The sequence below is a fragment of the Labeo rohita genome, chromosome 9 (genome assembly GCF_022985175.1).
Source record: "Labeo rohita strain BAU-BD-2019 chromosome 9, IGBB_LRoh.1.0, whole genome shotgun sequence".
NCBI lineage: Eukaryota > Metazoa > Chordata > Actinopteri > Cypriniformes > Cyprinidae > Labeo > Labeo rohita.
In genome coordinates, this window is record NC_066877.1 from 41,025,433 (window position 1) to 41,038,854 (window position 13,422).

The 13,422-nt window shown below is 37.2% G+C and overlaps 1 protein-coding gene across 2 annotated transcripts; it reads right to left on the reverse strand.

Annotated features, from left to right (window-relative positions):
* Positions 1-6,670: 6,670 nt before the first annotated feature.
* On the reverse strand, positions 6,671-10,527 carry LOC127171049 (gastrula zinc finger protein XlCGF8.2DB). Of its 2 annotated transcripts, none has more exons than XM_051119469.1 (3): positions 10,433-10,527; positions 9,511-9,692; positions 6,671-7,920 (listed from the first exon to the last, which is right to left on the reverse strand). In XM_051119469.1, exons 2-3 carry the CDS (start codon positions 9,680-9,682, stop codon positions 7,028-7,030), a joined length of 1,065 nt encoding a protein of 354 aa, XP_050975426.1. In that variant the 5' UTR covers positions 9,683-9,692; positions 10,433-10,527; the 3' UTR covers positions 6,671-7,027. The 2 variants fall into 2 exon arrangements, with proteins under 2 accessions (XP_050975426.1, XP_050975427.1); XM_051119470.1 differs by lacking the exon at positions 10,433-10,527 and adding an exon at positions 9,923-10,112.
* Positions 10,528-13,422: the final 2,895 nt, after the last annotated feature.

The following is a 13,422-nucleotide window of genomic DNA, read 5'->3' on the forward strand; positions in this document are numbered from 1 at the left end:
GGCCCAGAAGGTTTAGTTTGTTGATGAGCTGTCAATGAACAGCATTCTAACATAAGAGTCTTTGTTTTCTAAAGCCTCACACTACGGGATTTTTAAAATCCTAACCGATTATGAAATCTGGTTGCAGTGTACACACAAGGAGAATCTTTGCAGATGATCTTCCCTGAACTCTTAAACATGCACACACTACAAGATTTGAAAATTGTGGCGCATCACACACTACAAGATATTATTAAGATTATCATGACAGAGGGAGCGCCTCACCTGATCTTAAGCAAAAGATCGTCATTTCAGCAACTAATGTTTACAAATGTTTTTATTATTATTATTATTATTATTATTATTATTATTATTATCATTATTATTCATTTTGTTTATTTGAATGTCTTTTCATAATTGTATATGTTTTGTTGTAGTTTATAATAAAAAAAAACAATAAAATACAAAATAAAATAATTGTTTACAAATGTTAGTTAACTGCTATATGCTTTAACTGTTTTATATCTATAGATTTTACTTTAGGCAGGTCATGATTTGAGAAGGCAAAACTGATTAAACATAGTCTATGATCAACTCACTGTCTGCCACTGACCTCTTGGTCGTTAATTAAAAAAAAAACAACCAAAATCTTATATTTAACGAACAAAAAAAATGCTTCAAACATTTTTCTAAATTAACTTAATAATCCAATCCAATCCACTATCCAGTGGACTGTACAGCAGCTGTTTTGCGGTCGCGCATTGGCTGTTGTGCAAGTACTGACGTAATCATAGCCATGATCATCCTGATTTAAAATCCTGAATATCAAACATGTTTGATATGATCGGGGTGGCCCCGATTTGTGTGAGAGCAGATCGGGAGGTGCAAGATTCGATCTGTGAACGTCTCACATTACCAGATAATCCGTGCCGAGCATCGGGACCGATCGAGGTGCTCGACAAGATTTTTGCTCCGATTCTCGGGAGGGGAAAATCGGGGCAAAATCGGGCTAAAAATCCTGTAGTGTGAGGCCGGCTTAAGTGAGTAAGAGCCAGGTGTAGGGTGGAGGAAATGGCATCGTTCGTGGAGCGGTTTGGACGGTATGCAAACTGGAGCGGATCGAGTGTGTTGGGGAGGCTGGTTTTGATATTGTGCATAACTAACCTCTCAAAGCACTTCATCATGATTGGAGTCAGTGCTATGGTATGGTAGTCGTTCAGACAAGACACAGGGGACCTCTTTGGAACGGGAATTATGGAGGTGGATTTGAGACACGTGGGGACAACTGCCTGGCTCAGCGAGGTGTTGAAGATATCTGTTAGGACATCCATCAGCTGTACAGCACAGTCTCTCAGTACTGTGCTGCACAGTACCTCTGGGTACGAGGCCGCTGCGATGTGCGTCGATCGGGAGCTATAAGAAGCGAGAGAAGGTTCCGGCTGAGCAGGCCTCTGCGGGGGGCTGATTCTCAGTGGGAGGTGGATGCTAAAATGGCGGCCTTGCTTAAACGGGCAGGGGAAAGCTCTGTTTTTCGGCATGATATACCAATTCCTGCTCCTTCACCACCCTCAATGGGGGTCCAGCGAGGGGGCTTACGGAGGTTCTCCAAGCGGAGGGGGCGATTGTGGTGCACTCCTCGCAAAACGTTGGCACTTAACAGGATCCCCCCAGGCTCCTGTCCAGAGCCTGTAAGTTCTCTCCGGGCGAGGGCTTTAACGGCTTCTGGACAAGCTGTGTCCACCCTGCACGCCATGGCCATCCTGTGGGTGTACCAGGCAAAGGTGTTACGAGATCTGCATGAGGGTGGTCCCGACCCAGAGCTGCTGCAGGAAATGCGTTCAGTAACCGATTATGCTCTCCGAGCTATGAAGGTCGCGTTGCAGGCTTAGGGAAGGGCGATGTCCACTTTGATGGTCCGGGCAGAGTATGTGAGCGGAGCAGAGTGGAGCGGTTTGTTTTCTTTATGTACACTTCATGACAACGACCCATAATATAACTGCATATTTAGCAAGAATTCACATGTTAAACATAGCGTATTTAGCCAGCTTTGTAGAGATGGATCACTCAAATCAGAAAGAATATGAAGACTAGGAGGACAGAGCAGAAAATTATAATTTTCAATAAATTAATTTGTTCCTTCAAGATACTGAATATTTTCAAGTGAAAGCGTGATTTCAAGCATGAACAAGTACAATACTTATTCAAATACAATAGCTCTCTCAAGAATGCATTCAAACAAATGTAAATTAACTGTGGTACCTAATCTGTATCCGATTTCTTTTTTTTTTTTTTATATATAGAAATATTTTTTTAAACAAATATTTATATAAAAATTTATATTTATATAAAAGTTTATATTTAAACTTCCCTTTTTTCAAAACTACACAAATATTTGCATCATATAAAGAATCAGGGAGTTTATTCTTCTGGATTGAATCCTGTAGCATTCTCAGCATATAAGGGGCCAGTCTATTTCCAAAAGCTTTAAAAAATTCACAGCCGAACCCATCCGGGCCTGCAGCTTTTCCAGCTTTTCTCAATTGCCTTGCGAGCAACCTTCCAGGTTTATCTCCCAACTCAAAATTTTTCTGTTTAAGTTTGAGGAGAAGGTTACTTATTTGTCTATTCAAGATAGAATTGTACTCGTACTTTAATTTTAAAATTTTATTGTAATCAGAATTTGAAAGTGACACTCTATATGCTTGTTCATATACTGGTAGTGTTTCCTCTATTTCCCGAAGGCGACTATTCAAAGCACGTTTTTTGGATGACTCAAATGATATAATATGACCTCGCATTACAGCTTTAAAAGTATCCCATAGGATTGAATCTGAAACCTCTCCATGGTCATTAGTTGTAAAAAACTCATCCATTTTTCCAGTTAAATATGATATAAAAGTTGAGTCTTTGATTAACATTGGGTTGAAACGGCAACAGTAATTCCGCTTTGGCAAAATATTTTTAAGCTGGAGTGTGACTGGGCTATGATCCGATATTTATATATTATGATATTTTGTATTACTAATATTAGAAATCAATTCAGACGTTACCAAAAAATAATCAATTCTAGTGTATGATTTGTGAACATGAGAGTAAAATGAGTAATCTCTATCTGTTGGATGTTGGAGTCTCCAAATGTCAACCAAATTTCTAGATTTTATTAAATTATGAAGTGTTTGTGTTGAAATAACTGTGGGTGGTGGTTTTGAGGAAAGTCTGTCCATGTAGGGATCTAAGTAACAATTAAAATCTCCACCTATTATAAGGTTTGTAAAATTTGCATCTGGAATTACATTAAAGATTTTGCAGAAAAATTCTGAATCATCAAAATTGGGGCCATATATATTAAGCAACGTTATAGGAAGAGAATTAATGTGTCCAGATACCATTATATATCTTCCCTGAGGATCAGCAACCATTGATGTAAGTCGAAAAAGAACATTCTTACGAAAAAGAATAGCAACACCTCTAACTTTGGCACTGAATGGGGCCTGGTAAACCTGAGATATCCAGTTGGTCCTCAGTCTACATTGATGAGTTACACTAAGGTGAGTTTCTTGAAGAAATATTATATCAGCCTTGAGTGACTTCGAATGTGCAAACACTCTACTCCTTTTAATTACATGACCAAGCCCTCTTACATTCCAAGCAGCCAATGTAATAACTTCCCCATTAATATTAGTCATCAATATCTGGGACAATTAAAGATTAAAAAAAAAAAAAAAAACACTGAAATGAGGCACTCCAAAAAAAAACAAAAAAAAAAACCACAAAACATCGACATGTAAAACTCTTTCGGACTTAGAACAAAGTCAGCCCACCCCTCCCATATCTGTCTTCCCCGAACTGAAGCACATCGTCCCCTCTTCGACCTGAGAACACTACTCACATGCAAGTAATAATAGGATCCAACTCCAGTCTCTCTGATACTGGCGGTCCCGCTCAACTCCACTACCAAGTTACAAACATCCCAAGTTCTAGAACTATTAACAATTGCGCGGTCCACGTAAATGTGTTTTGTACACACTCTTAATAAAACAAAAACAATAGGATATCAATAGTCATTAAAAGTACTTTTAACTGTGATACCGGTGTTGCGCATTTTCTTCTACTCCTGCCTCAGACTGGTCTCCACAAATTTGGCAGCCTCTGTGGGGTCAGTGAAGGTCTTGAACTGTCCGTTGTGTTGAATCCTGACATTCAACAGTCTCTACTCTCGCTGCAAATTCCCGTACCGACGTCTGTAGAGATCGAAAGTCTTCCTCAAACTTGTCAAATCTTTCGTTTATAGTTGAAAGAATCTTGTTTGATATCTTTTCCCAAACCAGTGGGACATCATCTTCGGTGGTTGCTTGACTAGCAGTAGGGTTAGCTACGTTGCAGCTAGGCGGTGACTGACCAGAGCTTTTTGAGGCTTTCGCAGGTTTTAGAGGCATTTTCGCGTATCAAAATGTAGGCCAAGTAATAGATACAAGTTAAGTAAAAGTTCACAACACAGCCATACAGAGTAAAAAATAAAGACGACAGCTAATTTTACTAATTTGAAAACTTAGCGTGGAGGAGCTCGATTAAACACGTCTACTCCATGTGAACCTCAGCAGCGCCCCCCCCCCATCTGTATCCGATTTCTAATGAGAAGAAATCTGTAAGAAATGCGGCGATCTGTACATAAAATAACTGAGGAAATGTACTGTTATTTTCATCACAAACATTTGTACTGCAAAAAGCGGCAATTATACCTTTTAATGCTGACTGACAACCATGTTAGCTTGGCATGAAGAAAAAAAGTTTGCACACCAGTGTTCCAATAACACGATTTCTGTTATTTTCTTCTTTTAATATACAAGTCATGAACAGAACTGTGGTATTTCAAACATTCTGAAATAGTTTAGACGCGGAGTGAAGGCGGAGCGGTGTTTCCGGTATCGGTGAGCGAGGAGTGAAGTGGGAGCGGGAAACGGTGAACCCGGAGCAGAGCTGGAGTTGGAGCGGTTATAAAATCCTCGGAGCGTGAAGGGGAAATTGTTGTCGCTCCACTCCGCTCACATACTCTGGGTCCAGGAGCCTGGTGGAAATGCGGAAAGCTAAAAAAGTCTGCTTTTTCGAAGCCCCATTTCCCAGGTTGGTCTATTTTGTGACACCGTGGAAGCATTTGCACAGCAGTTCTTCATGGTGGGAAAGCAGGCATAAGCCACCATATATCTTGCCTCAGGTGTGGGTCGGGCTCCAGAACTGCACCCCAGACAACCCCCGCCTGCTGAAGGATTTTTCTAAAGAACAGTGGGCAGTTTAACTGTTCAGGACAAACAAGGGACTTTTTGGGCCACGCCCGATATATGGCGCAGGTGCACTTTAGGTGTCCCGAGTTCGAATCCTGCTTCATGGACCTTTCTCTCTCTCTCACTCTCCTGTCCTTTCCAGAAAAATGCAAAAAAGCAAAAATATATAAAATAAAATTATTCCAATACGCTGATCGCTTATTTGATGCTCAAGAAACATGTATTACTAAACCCACACACACACACACACACACACGTATATATGTACATATTAATCAACATTTGAAGTGGACCATTGAAGTTCATCAAAGTTGTCCTAAGACATGAACGGGTATTGTTTTGGTTTTAGGACAACTTTGATGAAAGGTTTTGATCCACTTCAAATGTTGATATTGACATAGCCTTTATAGTCAGAAGATTTCTTTAAAACAAACAAACAAAAAACATAAAAAAAAAACTCTTACCAGTCCCAAACTTTGTGTGTGTGTGTGTGTGTGTAATGTATAATTATATGAGAATTAAGTCTATATTTAAACCTCAGTTATGGAAGTTTGTACATATTCAATCTTTGATCTAAACCATAAATGTACATCTCTACTTTTATATTCATAAAACACATAAATTGAAATTTAGTTAAATTATTTTACATTTTATTTAAAAAATATTAGTTATTTAAATGGTTATATTTAACTTGTCCTTTGTTTAAGTTGACTACAGAAAGTTATCTACCATTCGTCCACAAACTAAAGGTATGAACATCAACTGTTTTAATGCACATGGCTCGGAATGTCAATAAACAAACAACAAAAAAGGGTTTGTTTATGTTACGGTCTTAATACAATGGCTTTGAATAAACCTCCCTAATAGACACCGAGAGGAAACGCAAAGGACTAGGTGGATCAACACCTATAGACAATACAGACAACTTGGAGGAAGGAGTTAGATTGCCTGCAGAGTGACTCAAGTAACACCTGTCAATTTCAAATTGACCATAAAGACACGTTTTATGAACTGTGTCTATCATATTGACAAGACTGAAGATGTCTGTTAAACATTCCAGATGAAAATGAATTGGAATCGGAATATGAATCTGATCCAACTTCCTATAAACACAAAATCACACGTGTCATTGAATTCACTCCTCAACATACCATGTCAGCATTGTTTAAATAACTCAGGTGTACTGCTGGGAACTGTGTGTTTGCACCCTGATGTGTAAGACGAGGCTGGTGGACAGTATTATCATTTCGAGTGCTGAATTCAATGACAGAGGTGCTACATCAGAGCATCGTTATTTAGCGTTACATTCACACGTTGAAGCTTCAGATCAATGATGATGATTTTTCCCTTTACAAGAGTTCAGCAACAGTTCTGGCCCATTCAAGCAACACTGCAAAATAACAGAGGAACCAGTGACAATAGGTTTATTTTGTGGCACATATAAATCTACTGTACATCACTAGCTGACTATCTTGAAGACTTAATCTCTGAAGTGAATGAATTAGTTAATGAATTCGCATTTAAAGGAGAAATTTTACCTTTACAACTCTATTCAATGGATTGTGACACACCTGCCTGTGCATTCCTGAAAAATGTTAAAGCAGATTCGCTAGCTTTTTCAAGTGTTTTAAAACAAACTGGCGAATGATTCACTGAGCCATTCATAAAAACAATAGTTTGCTTCATTCCTGAATGAATCAGCCATCTTGTACAGATCAGTTGAAGGATTCTGTGACACAGTCATTATATTACCACAATACTGCAGTGTATCACGATACTACTTGGTATCGTGATTCTTCAGCTGATATAGTGTCGTAAGTCCTAACCCTAGTACACTGCAATGCACTTCTACAACGAGTTTTCCAATGACGCTTCAGGTCTCTTTTATACGTGAAACTCTCTTTACACTCGAGACACATGAAAGGTCTTTCTCCAGTGTGAACTCTCATGTGAGTCTGAAGGTTTCCATTAGATGTGAAACTCTTTCCACAGTGAGTGCAGGTGAACGGTCTCTCTCCAGTGTGAATTCTCAGGTGAGTCTGAAGGTTTCCTTTAAGTGTAAAATCCTTTCCACACTGATGGCACATGAAAGTCTTCTCTCCAGTGTGACTTGTGACATGATTCTCAAGGTGTTTACTGTCTGTAAAAATCATTCCACACTGATGACACGTAAAACAGTTTTCTCTCGAGTGAAGCCTCATGTGTCGTTTAAGGTTTGTTTTGTGTCTCAAACTTTTCCCACACTGATCACATGTGAATGGCTTCTCTCCAGTGTGACTGTTGGAGTGATACCTTAGGTTAAGTTCTGTTGTGAAACTCTTTCCACACAGTTTGCAGGTGTACGGCTTCTTCCCGTTGTGAAGTCTTACGTGCCTTTTAAAGCTTCCGTTTTGAGTGAAACCTTTTCCACACTGAGGGCAGGTGTATGGCTTCTCTCCAGTGTGGATGCTCATGTGGATTTTTAGGCTTTCTTTATTTCTGAAACTCCTTCCACACTGCTGGCAGGAGAAGTCACTTACAGATTCTGTTTTTTTAGCTCTTTTTCGTAAGGTCTTTTCAGTCTGTGAGGAACTAAACGATTTTTCTCCAGTTGTGAAATCATGATGGTCTTTCTCTTGCGTTTCATTCAGTTCTTGACTTTCCTCTTTCATCGCCATCAGGTCTGGGGTGAAGAGACAAATACAAGTTAACAATGGCACAGAACAAAAGACATCAAACATTTAGGCACGTCTATATCTTTCTACAAGTGCCATTACATTTTTCAACAACTCAGATGATGACATGATGTCTTATCAAACACAAGTATGGAGTGCCACAGGGCTCAGTAGTAGGTTCTCTGCTTATATTATTTTACTATTATGGCAACGATACTCTGTTTTATGTCCTCACAGCCTCAACAAACTACACAGCTCTCCAAGTTAAAAGACCAAAGTGTACTTAAGATACCAAATATGGGATGGCTAGTCATTTTTCTGTACTAATTCTGACAAGACAAAAGAGCAAAAAAAAATCTCTATCCCATCTTGATCACAATGGATGGATGTGAAGAGTACAGTAAGTTTTTTTTTGTTTTTTACCAAAAATATTGTTTGTCTACAACTAAAAACCTGGGTGTTATATAGATAACTACGCTGTAGTTAATTTAAAGTGTAGAGCACCTGTTAGGCACACTGACCAATTCCAGCATCACTGCATGGACCATGGACATTTTTCTTACAAAAATGCATCAATTCACTACAGGAGGCCTTTATTCACCCTCCTGAGTCAAGTGGAGTACTTATTTTTTTATTATGAACGGATGCGCTTTATTAGACGACTTTTGGACTGTTGAACAGAAGCACTCACTGTCCTGACATTGCCAGGTATAACATCATGTAGCCAAGCGACCTCTTGTGGTCATATGAGGAATAGCAAGAAAGTAGAACATAACCTCATCAGTAAAATTCCTTTATTGATGTTATCACAAAGAGACTGAATCAGAGACAGATCGTTCATGTTATGGGCATTCGTTAATCCAAAGACTTCCTCCTTTCAAAGTTATTATTAAGGCATTTGCTGTGAGTCATCTTATTTTGCCATTATTTATGATTGTGTTCAGTGCATTTTGTGTAGTTAAATATGCATATTCAATGTTATTTAGATAGCAAAATAATCTGCCGATGGGGTAAGCAAAAACTCACTTAATTTTGACTTGTTTTTTTCTGAAAACAAGACAAACATTTTTGCTTGTCTAGAAAATCCTTCTTGATTTTAGAATTTTTAGATATTTTGGCTGGAAACAAGACAAAAAAGCTAAGTAAGAAAAACATTTTTTGCAGAGTGGATATTAGCCCTATTCAGACAGGACTAGTTTTACAGGGGGTCGTTAAAGAAATTTGTGTTTCACAGATGTACTTTGTGATTTTAATCCTGTCCGAATCTGCCACGTCTGTTTTTCTCACACAACCTCTGTAATAATTCCAGAGCAATCTACCTACTGTTTTTCTGCAAATTCAGTGATCCTCTGAGAAAACTAATCCCATCCGAATGCGAATGTCTGTGATTGCCGATGGTATTTTTTCACAATGCGTTTCCTTGTGTGTTTTGATATGTTTGCCTCCCGGCAAAGAAATAAAAAACCAAAGACCCTTTCTGACCCAGTAAAAGACCCTGTTAGGACACTCATTCCTTAAAAATACCATTCACTTCTGTAGAGCTGGACATTTGAATTAGAATCAAATGAGTGAGTTCAGCTTTGAGAAAGAAAACTAACCGGTTTGTTCCTCAGTATCTTCATGTTTGACTCTGAATGTGTCTTCAATCTTCATGTCTTCACTCTCCTCTTTAATAAACGCCATCTTCGTTTGTTCCTCAGTATCCTCATGTTTGACTCTGAATGCTTCTTCAATCTTCATGTCTTCATTCTCCTCTTTAATAAACGCCATCTTTATAATGCTATGTTTAGAATGACAACAATCATTAGAAAGTAAATACAAACTAATTCTCTGAATGCATCTCAATCAGCTTTTAGTCTCTTCAGGAGTGAATGGAAGAATAAACAAACTATAAACATGTCATATACATTTCATACATTTATTTATAATTGTTTTAAATGCATTAAAGCCACCCATTTTTAAAGGTGGTTAACATGAAAACAAGACAAAAAAAGTTGATATGCCCCCTACCTTAGGTGTTACTAAAATTAAGTAACCTAACGAAATACGTTACAAAATACTTGTATGCATGTATTTTGTAATCTGTACATTTTAAAAAGTAACCTTCCCTTTAAAAGTTTGTTTTCTCGTTTCATTTTGATCATCACGTGCGGTGAATCGAACGCTTCCAAACACTGAATCATTTAGCGAATCATTTAGCGAATCATTTGGTTGAGTTAACTCTAAGATTCGAACAGCTCAGCTTCTCTTGTCACCGCCTGCGTCCCAATGTGCACACTAGTACACTACCATTCTCAATTCTATGTGATATTAGTAACTTTCAATACTATTTAAGGCAGATAGGTTGGATAGTAATCACATTAAGACGCAGGGATGTTTGCCAGTGAGCGAACTCTAACATAAACTGCTTCACGATAAAGTGAACGAAACGACACGCACCTATTGTTACTCATGTGTGGATGAGCTTTACTCACACAATTAACGTGCATTGACTTTAGATAATGCATTAGAGTGACATACCTGAACGGTTTGTTTAACACTTTCAGCGCTTTAAAACACTAAACTTTCTTAAGCCGAATCACCACAGATGCAGGAGCGCAGCGCAGCCACGTGACGTCACACCTCCACTCCAAAATAAAAGCCCTGTTCATAATGAAATTACAAAAAATCCATAGAACCTCACAAACAAATAATAAAACATACATAGGCAGCATCCAGAGTTGAATTCTTGGTGAAATACATATTTAAATCCATGTTGTTTAATGATGTGCTAAAAATAACTAGCAATAAAAGCATTTCATCCACATCTAATATGCAAGATTCTGTCAACAAACAAAACATTAATGATTTTGTGCAGGCACTATGTACATCTATCTATCTATCTATCTATCTATCTATCTATCTATCTATCTATCTGTCTGTCATGGTTTGGAAACTTTCTATAACAAATACATTTTTCCAATTTTTGTTTGATGATTTTATTTTATATTTTACATGTTTGTAACTGCAATTGCTGTTTTTAAATGAGTTTATTAACAATATATATTACAGAGACAAAGAGAAAGTTAAATTGGTCTTTTAATGCGACAACATCATCTCTTAATATTTTGGATTTATAACAGTAGATAAAATGGAGAATGTATAAATTTAGTCTCAGGATCTGATGTGAGATTTTACTCTAGATGTTGTACCAAAGCCTCTGCTCCTGCTGATGATGATCGTGGAGTCTCTGTATCAGTGGCGGCTGGTGGCAAAAAAAGTGGGGTGCCACATCCAAAAATTTTAGCATACATCCCGATATGATTTTATATTCCCAGTAGAACAAAATGAAAAATATTAAGATATGACACATTGTAAATAAAAAATCTGTTTTACCGAATTCAAGATTGAGGATGATTCTCACAAAACTATATTTTCTGCAAGCTTTTTTCAAGAAAAATGTAATAATAATTTAAAATTGCTGTATACAGTGCAACAGCAAAATCTGTGAGGAAAAAAAAAAAGTTACATTTGTTTAGACCTTTTTCTATACATATATCAGCAACTAGAAGTCAAGCTGCAGTACCAAGCAGGACCACATGGAGATGCCAACAGACCACTATCACAGTTGCCTTAAAGTTGATTAAAAAATAATGAAATTTTGAAAAAGTAAACAAAAACATTATGAATTTGTCCAGTGTGGTGATCTGAAGGCAGCTCAACATGTGACTGACCAATGAACAGTTCCTCTGTCAGTGAGTGTTGATGCCAATATAAAGGCAAGGCAAGTTTATTTATATAGCACATTTCATACACAAGGGTAATTCAAAGAGCTGTACATAAAAATAAATAAAATAATCATTTAAAAAAACAACAATAAAAACAAATAATTTAAGAACATTTAAAATGATTTAAAATTTAAAATGAATGAAAATAGTTAAGAATTAAAAATGATTATACATAAAATACAGTGCAATCAATTCAGATGCAGCACAGTGCTCAATCAGTAAATGCACAACTAAACAGATCAGTTTTGAGTCTGGATTTAATTGTGGCTAATGTTTTAGCACATCAGGGCCCGAATATATAAATCTTCTAGGAAATTCTCTGAAGAATAGTCTTAAACTTTGACTTAAGTATCAAAAAATTCTTAGTAAAAAGTAGGATTTTTCTAAGAGTAGGGGACTTCTATAAAAAGCTAAAAGGAACTTTCAGTAAAGTCTATGACCGATACTTAAGTGTTGACTGAGAGGACACTTAAGTGTTGTGAGCTAAGAACTACAATAATGTCAACCCAAAATGGCCGCAGCAAAAAAAAAAAAAAAAAAATATATATATATATATATATATATATGTATGTATATAATTACTAGTTTTATTTCTGCAGATAGAGCACTGATTTGTAGAGTGGACTAGTAAAATTACCTCATTCTTAGAATTTTTACAAACTTTTACTTTTAGACTAAAATTTTACTCTGAGCGGGTTTATACATACAGCCCCTGATCTCTTCTGGAAGCTGATTCCCACTGTGGGTGGCAAAATAACTAAAAGCGGATTCCCCTTGTTTTGTGTGAATGTTTGGTATTTCTAACTGACTCGATCCTAATGATCTGAGTGGTCTGTTAGGTTTATATTCAGTGAGCATATCTGCAATGTATTTAGGTCCTAGGCCATTGAGTGATTTAAATACGAGTAAAAGTACTTTAAAATCAATCCTAAATGTAACCAGTGTAGGGACCTGAGGACTGGTGCGATATGCTCAGATTTTCTGGTTCTAGTCAGAATCCTGGCAGCAGCGTTCTGGACGAGCTGCAGCTGTCTAATGGTCTTCTTGGGAAGGTCAGTGAGTATCTATCATGGTTTGGAAACTTTCTATAACAAATAAATTTTTCCAATTTTTGTTTGATGATTTTATTTTATATTTTACATGTTTGTAACTGCAATTGCTGTTTTTAAATGAGTTTAAAAGACCATTACAATAGTCCACCCTGCTCAAAGGCGGACTGGGACAAAATGTCAGGCCGGGAAATCTCACACTCATCCAGGCCATCCCATACACCCACACCACATTTTGAAACCATGGACAACAATATATATATTGTTACAATCGTCTAGGGGTCTGTGTCGTAGCAAAAAGTGAGTGAATGAGTCTCACTACCAGAGAGATTAGGAAAACTTATTTTCTTTTTATTTCTGGACAAAAGGTAAACTTCAGAGGTTGACAATGCCAAAATAATAAACAAAATAACCTTCGTTTTAGATGAACTAAATTCCTGAATCAAAATAAAATAAAATAAAATACACATTCCTTCCCTAACTCCCTAACCAAAAAAACAGAGTGCAAAATATGTACAACAAAAGAAATGGCGTCAAACCTCCTACAGCCCTTAATATGTTGAAAGTGCTATTAACAACAATATTTACAAAGGGTAATATATATACAAATCGATGGCTAACAAATCCGAAACAGAATCCAAACTCGTATTCGAAACAGGCTTAGGTCATATCAACAGCAAGACAAAACAGTAGA